We start from the raw sequence: 14209 nt of genomic DNA on the forward strand, positions 1-14209 counted from the left end.
CATAAAGAATAAAAGCAAAAAAAGTAAATATATTGCTATCTACACTTTGTTTTTGACTTTAAAGGTTTGTATATTTATGCGTTGAATTGTTGCCTGCCACTTTAATTACAACATTTGCACACAATTATCAAATAATATACAGGCAGAATATATCTCTGTGAAAAAGTATTTTTTTAAACAAATTAAGCAAATTAATTTCCTCTTTGTGATTAATGAGTATGACGTAGAAACAGGAAGTTCCACCAGACTGACTAATTATATATATTTCAGTTTCCCAACCGGCCTTCAATCAATTTATTGATCTCTACAAGTTCAGGTTGATACATTCAGTACAAGAAAAGTAAGTTTAACTTTTTTTAAATACAATTATAATAAATGAATAAAGTACCAGATGCCCTATAAAATTTAGATTGCAACGGCTATCTAGAATAGATAACTGCTTTCAACGTCCATTGGTGCTTCTTTTTTTTTTTGGGGGGGGGGGGGGTTGTTAAAGAGAAAACGAAAAATGAAAATGTTTCGATATTCATTTTCATATCATAATATAATTTTAAAAAAAGAGACTCTTTTTTCTATTATTATGGCAGATTAAAAATTATTAAAATTAAGATTGCTTTATAAAGTGGAGATTGCAACGTCTATCTAGAATAGATTACTGCAGCGCTTCCTACGTTCATTCGGCTTTTTTTGTTTTGTTTTTTTAAATCGAGAAAACAACTTGAATTATTTCGATGTTCATTTTACAATACAAAAGCGAGTCTATTTTATTATTGTTATTGGAGAACGAAAATTATAGGTGTCTCGTAATTTGATTTATTTTTCCGAATTTTTGGCGTATTAGGTGTTATTAAAAAATGAATGAACATAAACACTTGTTTTAATGTTAATACAACGGTCTGAATTTTGGAAAGCAATTATTATGTTTAAATAAATATTCATGAGAACAGGTTTATTTTTTACAGGTCTTTTAACGATGACATCTGTTAGTGTTAAATTGGTATATGTGACAACTTGCCTTATTGTGAAGATGGGTGCCGATTTGAAGTTATCCTCCGTGTGTAGTTTTAATACACAGTGCCGGTGCTTTAATGATACAGGCACATCGCAATTACATGTCGACTGTTCAAACGGTAAACTAGTGGAAATTCCAGAAGTTCCACGAAGTGTTTACATTTTGAACCTGCAACATAACTGTATTAAGGAAATAGAGGACAACGTATTTCACAGTTTAACGAATCTATCCTTATTGGATTTATCATATAATAAGATTAATCTTTTGAAATAACACTCTTTTAAGGGATTAGGAGAACTAAAAGTGTTAAACTTAAATGACAACCCAATAGCATATACATGGTTTCCAAACGGTGTTTTTATCCCGTTAGTCTCTCTAAGACATCTTTGCATTAAACGTACAGCTATTAAAGGGTTTGGTAAATGGAAGAACATATTCTCTGATAAAACAATGTCGGACTTGAAGACATTGGAAACATTGGAAATAGATGTGCATGGACAATCCGCCAAACATATTATATTTGGAAACGGATATAAATACTTAAAACATCTTATTTCTCTCAATTTCGGAAGATGTTCTCCTCCAGTATTGATTGATAATAAAACCTTCCAGTTTGTTCCACGTTTGATAGACATTTCTTTTGACAATCAGTGTGATATGTTTATCAAATCGGGTGGACACAAAAGTCTACAGAACATAAGACAACTTTACGTGCACCGTTTATCTATCGATTTTGAAAAAAAAATTCTGGAGTTTAGTAGTTTCCCATTCGAATTAAATCTGACGCCAATAGAAACATTATCTTTTCAAAACGCTTTTTCGGGTAGTTTTGATTATAATCCATTGAATCTAATTAATTTATATTTAAGAGACTCGTCTCTAAAGAATCTGAGAATGACTGAAAACAGACTCGGTGAAAGCTTGTATCAAATTTTTGCACCTCCTCAAAGTTTACAAGTATTGAATCTTTCCAGTAATAAACTCGAAGAGTTTGCATTAGAGTTAATGAATATTCGAAATCTTAGTTTACAAAATAATTTTCTAGGAAGATTTTTAAGTACTCACAGTTATAACATGCCAATGTCACGTAACAGGCTTGAGTTTATAGATTTGTCGATGAATGGTATTGATAACCTAACATTTATATTATTCCGTGGACAGCCAAATTTAAAATATATCAATCTGAATAATAACAAATTGCAAAAGGTTACTTTTGTTGTTTCTCGATTAAAAAGTCTTCGTTATTTGGATTTATCAGGCAACAATTTTGAGACATTAGATGAGAAAACTATGGCAATGTTCGAAGGTCTATCTAAAAAGACGTTTTTTACAGTAAATTTACGAAATAATGCATTACAATGTACTTGCATAACACTTACATTTCTTAAGTGGATTTCCAGAACGAAAGTTGATTTGCTGTTGAATGATAAGTGTTCTTTGAAAAATGGCACCATTGTTAGTATAAACCCGATAGATTCAATAATAAAACGACTACAGAAAGAGTGTAGTACATATACGTACTTAGCAATTGCTCTGTCTATTGTGTTGGTATTTATCTTGGCCTTTTTTATTTTGGCCTTAGTTTATAAATACAGATGGAAACTCCGATACATGTTTTATCTTGCCAAAAGTAAACACTATAGTTACAAGGCTTCCACAGACGACGGTGAATACACGTACGATGCTTTTATCTCGTATTGTGATGATGATAGAGCATTTGTATTAAAAGATTGCATTGCAAATTTAGAAAATGAAGGGAATGCTACATTATGCGTGCACCAACGAGACTTCCTACCAGGTCAAGATATAACAGTCAATATTACAAATGCTATCCATGAAAGCAGGAAGACGGTCTGCATAATAACAAGAAAGTTTTTTGAGTCGCACTACTGTATGTTTGAATTTAATATGGCCCGAATGGAAAACATTCATTCACGAGATGGAAGAAATATCATTTTCCTAGTATTTCTTGAGCAAATTCAACCAAAAGAAATGCCACTTATGATGCTTGAACTTGTAGAGAAACAGTCTTACATCGAATATCCAAATGACGAAGAAGGAAATATTGTGTTCTGGGATAAAATTAAAGAAGCGATTTGTTCATGACATTTGTTGCAGTACTGAATTGTCCAAACAATTTTTTTTCTATTTTTTTCTACATGATGTTTTCACTATAACATGACGAAATAACAAGCAAAAGTACTTTGTATGAAAGGTAAAAAAAGGTGAATATATATGCTTAATTGTATATTGTAACCAGGGCTATATCTAGACGAGCAGTGTGATTATCGTTCGGAACCATTAGATCGCATGTTGTTATGGTTAGGTAATATTTACACTTGATTTCTAACAAATAACTAGCTATCATTCAATCAATCAGAAATAAACATTAATTCTAAAACCAGATGTTGACATGATACGGGTTATGTTTTGCTCATATATTTTATGAGGGTATTATACTATACCTAAAAGGACAGATTGTGCATGATTTGCATATGATGGAGATATAATCTTTCAATCAGTTAAATTTAGGTCTGGATCTGGCATGTCAGTCACTGCTAGAAGTATTTTATTAATTTATGTAACGATTTGCCTAGTTCGTCTGATACCGATTCTGATATTGGACTCGGACTTCTTTTAAGGAGAGTTTTACTGTGCGTATTGTCGTGTGTTTGTTTATTCTACAATGGCTATAGGTATTGGGAGGATTAAGATCTCACTGAACAATTTTAACCCCGCCGATAATATCTCGTCTTATGTTTACATAAAAATAAAGTAAAATAATGACAAAAAATACACAGTAGCAAAAAAAAATCAAAACGGAATTACAAATTCAAAAGTTCATACAAATGGAAAACAATTGTGATATTCCTGAATTGGTACAGACATTTTCTTATTGAAAAGGGTGGATTAAATTGAATTTATAGATAACTAAACCTCTCACTTCTTTAACATTCGCATATAATTCCTTTATATTGACAACAATGAGTGAGCAAAACAAACAGACATTGTAGGTAATGATTCAAAACTTGGTGTACAGCAGTGAAAATCGTGCAATAATCTTATCACTATGAAATCAAACAGCTGTGTGTCAACAAAACAAACGACACATAGAAGGTTTGGTCCTTTGTCTTTGGCACACCGTTTTTATATTTATTCAAATTTGAAGATATCTTATTTATTTAACAAGATATCTTATTAAGTATTAAGATATCTTTAATTTTTGTAAGATATCTTATTTAATTTGAAAGTAAATAAAATATCTCTATTAGTTTATAAGATATCTCTATAAGTAAATACGATATCTCTATCAATTAATAAGATATCTTATCAAGTATATAAGATATCTTAATTCTTTATAAAGATATCTTTTAAATACATACTTTATAAGATATCTTATTAATTAATAGAGATATCTTATAAACTAATAGAGATATCTTATTAACTTATGGAGATATCTTATATATTAAATAAGATATCTTTATAACCAATTAAATAAGATATCTCTATAAGTTGATAAGATATATCTAAACGTTTATAAGATATCTCTATAAGTTAATAAGATATCTCTATAAGTTAATCAGATATCTCTAAAAGTTTATAAGATATCTCTATTAGATTATAAGATATATCTATAAGTTAAAAAGATATCTTATAAAGTATATAAGATATCTTACTTCTTTATAAAGATATCTTTTGAATACATACTTTATAAGATATATTATTAATTAATAGAGATATCTTATAAACTAATAGAGATATCTTATTAACTTATGGAGATATCTTATATAGTAAATAAGATATCTTTATAACCAATTAAATAAGATATCTCTATAAGTTAATAAGATATATCTAAACGTTTATAAGATATCTCTATTAGTTAATAAGATATCTCTATAAGTTAATAAGATATCTCTAAACGTTTATTAGATATCTCTATTAGATTATAAGATATCTCTATAAGTTAAAAAGATATCTTATAAAGTATATTAATTAATAGAGATATTTTATAAACTTATAGAGATATCTTATTAACTGATGGAGATATCTTTTTAATTAATAGAGATATCTTATAAACTTATAGAGATATTTTATTAACTTATGGAGATATCTTATAAAGTAAATAAGACATCTCTATTATTAACTATATAAAAGATATCTTATATAGTTAATAAGATATCTTATACATTAATAGAGATATATAATATTTAAAATAAGATATCTTATATATTTTATAAGATATCTTTATAACCAATTAAATAAGATATCTCTATAAGTTAATAAGGTATCTCTAAAAGTTTATAAGATATCTCTATAAGTTAATAAGATATCTCTTTAATTTAAAAAGATATCTTAAAGTTTATAAGATATCTCTATTTGTTTATAAGATATCTCTATAAGTTAATAAGATATTTCTATTAATTAATAAGATATCTTATAAATGAATATAAGATATCTTACTTCTTTATAAAGATATCTTACTTCTTTATAAAGATATCTGTTGAATACATACTTTATTAGATATCTTATTAATTAATAGAGATATCTTATAAACTAAAAGAGATATCTTATTAATTAATAGAGATATCTTATCAACTTATAGAGATATCTTATTAACTTATGGAGATATCTTATTAAGTAAATAAGATATCTCTTTTTTAACTATATAAAAGATATCTTATATAGTTAATAAGATATCTTATAAATTAATAGAGATATCTTATATTTTAAATAAGATATCTTATATATTTAATAAGATATCTTATATATTTAATAAGATATCTTATATATTTAATAAGATATCTTATATATTTAATAAGATATCTTATATATTTAATAAGATATCTTATATATTTAATAAGATATCTTTATAAACATTTTAATAAGATATCTTATTTAATATATGAGATATCTTATTTAATAAATCAGGTATCTCAATTAATATATAAGATATCTCATTTTGTTATTACGATATCTGAATTAGTTTATAATATATCTTGTTTAACTAAATAAGATATCTCGAAAATGAATAAATATAATAACGGCGTGCCATATGTATCACCAAGTTTTAATTATCCTATTTATCAAACAGTTAAATAAACATAAAAGACAATAGGCCTTCAGCCTAATACTCTGTCGCGCGTAGTCTGTTAAAACTGTTGTATCTGGAATGTTGTCAGCTTCACCAATGTCTTCTAATGCATTGAGCCAAACATCTTCAACATGTTGTTATGGGATGAGTAGTGGGACTGCTACTACTTTTAACTAGTTGAGTGATGTCGTCGTTCATATTGCAGTTGGTCTAGAGACAAAATGTATGTGTCTTTCTTCAAATAAATTGGATGAAACGGGGGAAAACAAACCTGTTACTGTTACCCTCTGTGTATGCTGCCATCTTGGTGACTGTCTCGTAATCGATAAAACCTGTGTTAGGTTGGAATTGAAGTTTTTGAGCTTGGCATACCTTTCATTTACGAACTTAAAAGATAACCTTCTCAAAGGCAGCTTTTTGCAATTATCTATAAACTTGTTTTTGGCTTTGATGCAGATTTAAGCTCAGTTTAAGTCACTTATAAAATCTTAAATATTGGTTATAAATAATGAAAAGAAAATTTCAAATGATATTATTCAACATACAAAACATTTGACCACAAAAATTGATAGAAAAATTGACTATCCTATTCAAATAAAATTTGAATTGAACCTACTTGCTATGTGCAGGATTCGAACGCACAACTTCGACAGGCTAGGGGTACAGCAGTTCGGTTACCTCGACCACTTGATGAATATTGATACATAGAAAAGGAAACTTTACAATGTTTTGAAATCATATATTATAAATACATGTATATCAATAATATAAAAGGCAGTAAAATCAAATGATAACACCATATTGTTAGTCTAGTCTGATGTGCTTAGTCAGGAATCTTATGTTCAGTAGTCGTCGTTTGTTGATGTGGTTCATAAATGTTTCTCGTTTCTCGTTTTATATAGATTAGACCCTTTTTCTGTTTGAATGGTTTTACATTCGTATTTTGTTGTGCCCTTTATAGCTTGCTATTCAGTGTGAGCGTATGCTCCGTGCTAAAAACTGAACTTGACCTATAATGGATTACTTTTTATAAATTGTAACTTTGATGTCTCATTGGCACTCATACCACATCTTCTTATATCTATATCATGTACTTAGTATTTATTTTTATTTTCATTGATTGTTATAATTGCGTGTGTGATATTGTCTATTGTTTATTGTCTATTGTCTATTGTAAATGTCTTTCCGAAGCACAAAAAGATAAATAAGTGACAGGAAATAATGTTACAACAATTGACCCAATTAAATAGTCATTTTTGCATAATTATAATTTTGAAATGTATTTTATTCTCTTTGTTATTGAGCAATAGGTTGTCTATATTTGATATAATGTGGTGTTTACCCATTTGTGTGAACCGCAGTTTGTGGTGTCCTGTGCTGTCGTTTAAATTAAATACATATTTCTACATATGAAAATGCCTGTACCAAGTTAGGAGTATGATAGAAATGTTGTGAATAGTTCGTTTGATGTGTTTGAGCTTTTATTTTGTCAATTGTTAAGGGACTTTCCGTTTTGAATTTTCCTCGGAGTTTGGTATTTTTTCGATTGGAGACTGTTAAACGCATTGCTTTCAGTAATATTCTATATAAAAACAAGCAGTATACCAAAACCACTCTAAATCCTACTCAGGCATGCATCGGGAAGATATACATAATATTTTATGCACCCATTGTTATGATTTATTGACTTTGAAGGTTTGAATATTTATATGTTAAATAGTTGCCAATTTAAATTTGAAAAAAACCCACTATCAAATGATATACAGACAGGATATTAAGGTTTTTAAACATTTTAAGCAAAATAATTTCCTCTTTGTGATGAATGAATATGACGTAAAAACATGAAGTACCACGAGACTGACTTGATTACTAGTATATAATTTTCAGTTTCGAAAACATCATTCAACCAATCCAAATCATTCAGTACAAGCAAAGTAAGTTAAATATTTTTTTCAATACAATCATAATAAACAAATAAAGTACAAAATGCCTTGTAAAATTGAGATTGAAACGGCTATCTGGAATAGATTACTGCTTCCTACGACTATTTTTTTTTTTGGGGGGGGGGGGGGGGGGGTTTGTAGTAAAAACGAAAAATTAACATGTTTCGACATTGATTTTTTATATCATAATACAATACAAAAAACGAGTCTCTTTTCGATTACTTTGTGAATATGGAAATATTAGTAGTTTTCTTGTATTGTTGCATTTAAGTAAACATTTATACGAAAAGGTTTATATTTTACAGGTCCCTTAACCAACAAAAGACAATGCTGATAAATGCAATTGTTAATTTTCTATTTGTGTCAACTTGCCTTAGTGTTAAGATGGATGCCGATTTAAAGTTATCCTCCGTGTGTATTTTTAAAACTCAGTGCCGGTGCTTAAATTAATGCGACAGGAACATCGCAATTACATGTTGATTGTGCGAACGCTAAACTAAGAGAAATTCCCAAAGTTCCACGAAATGTTTCCATTTTAAACCTGCAACATAACTGTATAAAGAAAATAGAGGACAACGTATTTCAAAGTTTAACGAATCTATCCTTGTTGGATTTATCAGATAATAAGATTAATCTTTTGAAATTACACTCTTTTAAAGGATTTGGAGAACTCAAAGTTTTAAACTTAAATGACAATCCAATAGCATATAAAATGTTTCCAAACGGTGTTTTTATCCCGTTAGTCTCTCTTAAACATCTTTGCATTAAAAGTACAAATAAAAAGGTTAGTAAACGGATATAAGTGATCTCCGTCAGATAAAACAATGTCAAACTTGAAGACATTGGAGAAGTTGGAAATAGACGTTCCTATACAATCCGCCACACATATCATATTTGGAGACGGATATGAATATTTAAAGCATCTTATTTCTCTCAATATCGGCAAATGTTATTATCCAGTATACATTGGTGAAAAAACTTTCCAGTTTCTTCCACGTTTGACAAACATTTCTTTTTGACAAGCAGTGTGTTATGTTTATCATCTCGGGTGGACACCAAAGTCTACAAAGCACAAGACAACTTTACGTGCATCGTTTAGTAAACAATTTGGTACAAGATTTAATACATGTTGATAGTCTGACAAACGAGCTGAAACTGACACCAATAAAAACTTTGTCATTTGAAAACACCTTTTCGGGTAGTTTTGAATATTATCCATGGCATCCAATAAGTTTAAATTTAAACATCTCGTCTCTAAAGAATCTGAGAATGACCGACAATAGACTTGGTGAAAGCTTTCCACCGTCTAAACTTTATCCACCTCCTCCAAGTTTACAAGAACTGAATCTTTCCAGTAATAAACTCGAGAAGTTTGCATTAGATTTAAAGAATATTCTAAATCTGAGTCTACAAAATAATTATCTAGGAAGATTTCGAAGTACTCGCAGTTATAAAATGTCAAATAAATCTAGCAGGCTTGAGATTATAGATTTGTCGATGAATGGTATTGAAAAGCTAACATTTATATTATTCAAGGGACAGCGAAATTTAAAATATATCAATCTGAATGATAACAGGCTGCAAAAGGTTACTTTTGATGTTTTTCGATTGAAAAGTCTTCGGTATTTGGATTTATCAAGCATCAATTTTACGACATAAGACGAGAAAGCTATGGCAATGTTCGATGGTCTGTCTAAACATACTTTTTTCACAGTTAATTTACAAAAAAATGCATTGCGATGCTCCTGTAACACACCCGTCTTTAAATTGGATTTCCAAAACGAAAATTGATTTACTGCTTTATGAAAAGTGTAATTTAGAAGATAGGACCAGTTTTAGTTTCAACCCAATAAACTCACTAATACAGCAAGCACAGAAGGGGTGCACGTCATATACGACCTTAGTCATTCCGTTGTCTTTAGGTTTGGCAGTCATGTTGAACATTATTGTTTTGGCTTTAGTATATAAATACAAATGGAAACTTCGATACATGTTTTACCTTGCCAAAAGTAAACACTATGGTTACAAGGCTTCCAGTGACAACGGGGAATACACTTACGATGCTTTTATCTCGTACTGTGATGAGGATAAAGCATTTGTATTAAAAGATTGCTTTGCAAACTTAGTTACTGAAGGGAATGCTAAATTTTTCATTTTGGGTCCAGTTTTCAAATTGGTCTACATTAATTAAGGTCCAAAGGGTCCAAAATTAAACTTAGTCTGATTTTAACAAAAATTGAATTATTGGGGAGCATTGATATGCTGAATCTAAACATGTATTTAGATTTTTGATAATGGGCCCAGTTTTCAAGCTGGTCCAAATTGGGGTCTAAAATTAAACATTGTTTGATTTTAACAAAATATGATTATATAGTATTCTTTAATATGCTTAATCTAACCATGTATTCAGATTTTTTATTATGGGCCCAGCTTTCAAGTTGGTCCAAATTGGAGTTCAAAATTTAACTTTGTTCGATTTCAACAAAAATTGAATGTATGGGTATCTTTGATATGCTAAATCTAATCGTGTATTTAGATTTTTGATTTTTGGTCCCTGTTATCAAATTGTTCCACATTGATGTCAAAAGGGTCTAAAATTAATTTTTTTATCAAAAATTGAATTCTTGGGATTCTTTGACATGCTGAATCAATCCATGTATTTAGATTTTGAATATCGGACCATAAAAGGTAAAAATAAATTTAAAGTTTATTAGATCACATTCATTCTGTGTCAGAAACCAATGCTGTGTCAAATATTTCATCACAATCCAAATTCAGAGAAGTATCAAGCTTGAATGGTGTGTCCATACTGGCCCCAATTGTAAAAGAGTTCGACCTCTGCAGTTGCATCAAGCTGCGCCCTGCGTTTTATTATAAATGCTTTAAAAAGCTTATGATCTTTTTTAAGCATTAATCTATTCATTTTTTCAGATTACCCACTTTTGACTCAGGAGATATATTATTTTTCGACAGGTTATCTTATATGTGGTAGGACTTGCTTGTACTTGGCCAAGTCAGAACTTCTTAAAAGGGTTAATCCAGCTTACAATTGGTACATTTTTTGGGGGAAAATTTACTATTTCAAGTTTTCAATCGACAAAAAAATCATCAGAAAAACAACTTTTCCTCTAATTTGCACCAATTATGTTTGACAATTCCGTGCTCTTTGCTGGGAATGTAAACGAATTAAACCTCTCGCCGACTTTGTAATTATGTGAGCAACACTACGGTGCCACATGTTAAACATGTTAAACATGGTGTGCTTACCCGAGAATGTTTGGTTGGGTTCGTGTTGATCATTTTTAAATTATGATTATGTTGTTTTCGTTTTATGTCATGGTATTGTCAGTTCGTTTTCGACATATATAAGTACTTAAAAATCCCTTAGGTATATTTCGCCTCTCATTTAGTCATATTGCGTTTTTGAACATATTGGATTGCTAATAATTTTTGCTGTATACGGATGCTGTCAAGTATAGATTTCAGTGCTTAAAAGAAACTAAAACTCTAAAACTATAATTGATATGTTATAATTTTATGTTAATTTTTTTTGCTATTCACTGTTTCTGTCTACCGAAAACTTTCCAAGATAATAAGCATTAAACATTATTTGTAAAATGTCATTCTTTAAAGAATATAACTCATAGTCAGTTTGTTGCTTCATTATATCAACAATGAAAGACCAACAAGTAAATGTGTGAGCTTCTGCTCATTGATGATACCCCAGCTAAACATTTCGGTACACAGTAATTGTTGAGTGATGAATCTAAAGGTTGCATTCTGTAAATATTGACAATGCAGTTTCCCATAGGAACTCCTTTTACGGCTAATACCGTACCACTTTTTCTCATCTTCGCTAGCCAAGGGTTACGATCCACTCCCGCTCTCTTCACCCTTGGCGGATTGAGCCAACATTCGTGATAACAATGTTGCGCCATCTATCGGAAGATAAAAACTACGCCAATTCCGAATACATTAGTCTTGACCAATGGTAGCACTTGAACTCTTCAGCTTGGAGGTAAAAACACGGTAGCGTCTAGATGCTACACACTTGGTAAAGCCGGAAATGAAAGCATACGTCAACATTCATGCATTTGTGCATGAAACATACACAGGAACTTCCATTTGTTGATTAAAAACATTCAAGTTTTCACTAAATATAGTCGTATGTTTAGGGATGTAAAGGCTTGTTGCACAAAAAACACGTGGCAATTGTTTACAAACACTTTCTACATTTACACGTGATCATGTTACAGGCGCATTTTGATTGGATGCAGCGAGTTTTGACTGCAACCAATAAAAATCCTTACCTTGTGTCTCCGAAATATTATCTCAATCCGCCAAGGGTGAAGAGAGCGGGAGTGGATCGTAACCCTTGGCTAGCGAAGATGACTTTTACTATGAAGTTTTGAAAAAAATCTTATCATAGAATTGAAAGTTCATATGCACCACAATTTTTTTCAAAGGTCAAAATATAGGGCTGTGCGGCGTATTTTCAACGTTTATATGACCTGAATTTCTCAGAGTTTAAACTTACACTAATTTTCTTAACTACCTCTACCTCGAATGAAAGGTTACCACATATTTCAATGTAAACAATATGCACGTGTTTATTTACTGGTAACATTCCCAAGTTCTGTCTCTGCGATATGGAACACAGAGAGCATAACTGGGAACCAGTATATAAACAAAATTAATTTTCTATGAATATTCAATTTCTCCCCAAAAGAGGCGTGTTTTTAGCAACAGCTGTATTTACAAAGTACAACCTTTAAGCGCATCACACGGTGTAGTTGTCTTATATTAACCCTCAAACCAATTTTCAGAAATCCTTGTATTGTAGTTCATAAGAAAGATGCAACGAAATTTTAACTTGGCTATCATGTGTAAAATAATACAAGTGTTGGTTTAACAGAAAGTTGTTGAGTGATAAAAATGAAAACGCTTCACACGGTATAGCTGGGTATATAAACCCTGAAACCAAATTTCAGAAATCCGTGTATTGTAGTTTTAAGAAAAATGTGGCGAAAATTTTAAACTTGACTATCAGGTTTAAATTGATACAAGTGTTCGATAAATAGGAAGTTGTCGAGTGATGAATTTGAAAACGCATTACATTGTTGAACAGACTTATATAAACCCTGAAACCATTTTTCCAAACTCCTTATGAAATAGTTCCTGAGAAAGATGCGACGAAAAAAAATGCAAAGATAAGACAACCAAAAATGACCATAGCACAATAACACAATGGCATAATGTATATAAGTAACGAGCCATGTTAAAAGGATATTACCAAAAATTGACTCAATAGTAAAGGCAAACAACATCAGTACTTAGAATATATAGTTCAAGACCATCATGTATCATTAGTGAAGTTAAAACGAAATAATTGTTGGCATTAAGGTCTTGGTATCTTCAATGAACGTTTATTTTTAGAAAAGGACAAGTCGTTCTCCAACATGTTACCCTGGTTCACCAACTTTCCAAGACAATGGTAGGTATTATTGGTCTGTTGTATAATGTTTTATAGATGAGCTAAATAAACTCATCATAGATACAAGGATTAAATTTTGTATTTAAGTCAGAGGCGCGTTTCATCCACATAAGACTCATCACTGACGCTCGAATCCAAAAAGGTTAAAAAAAAGCTAAATAAAGGACGAAGTTTTGCACAATACAGCTAAGGTAATCTATTCCTGAGGTAGAAAAACCTAAGTATTTCAAAAATTCAAAAGTTTTGTAAACAGTTAATTTATATAATCAATGATAATTCATGTCAGCACAGAAGTGCTGGCTACTGGGCGGATGATACCTTCGTGGAATTAAAACTCCACCAGCAGTGACATACACCCAGTGGTTGTAAATAAACTCATCATAGATACCAGGTTTTAATTTTTTTTATTTATGCCAGACGCGTGTTTCGTCTACAAAAGACTCATAAGTGACGCTCGAATCCAAAAAAGGTAAAGCTTTCTGTTTCCAATTGACAAAGGTTCATTATGCTGTAATGTTATATGTAAAAAGCAGAAATTATTCTCAATTATCCTAGCATTGTGTAAAAATTTGGTGAAACAACTTGTTAAGAACAAACAAGTATATTTTGCCATTACGCAGTGAAATTATGTAAAATTTGATATATAAACAAATAGAAACATTTCAATG

At 30.3% G+C, this 14209-nt stretch overlaps 2 protein-coding genes across 5 annotated transcripts in view; one reads left to right on the forward strand and one right to left on the reverse strand.

The window, feature by feature from the left end:
* Nucleotides 1-14209, reverse strand: part of LOC134711600 (stimulator of interferon genes protein-like) — a 135848-nt gene that overhangs the window by 60042 nt on the left and 61597 nt on the right. The gene's annotated exons all lie outside the window — the stretch shown is intronic.
* On the forward strand, nt 274-3387 carry LOC134709469 (toll-like receptor 4). Its single transcript, XM_063569625.1, has 2 exons — nt 274-340; nt 963-3387. Exon 2 carries the CDS (start codon nt 1463-1465, stop codon nt 3116-3118), a length of 1656 nt encoding a protein of 551 aa, XP_063425695.1. The 5' UTR covers nt 274-340; nt 963-1462; the 3' UTR covers nt 3119-3387.

Source organism: Mytilus trossulus, chromosome 3, assembly GCF_036588685.1.
Source record: "Mytilus trossulus isolate FHL-02 chromosome 3, PNRI_Mtr1.1.1.hap1, whole genome shotgun sequence".
Taxonomy (NCBI): Eukaryota; Metazoa; Mollusca; class Bivalvia; order Mytilida; family Mytilidae; genus Mytilus; species Mytilus trossulus.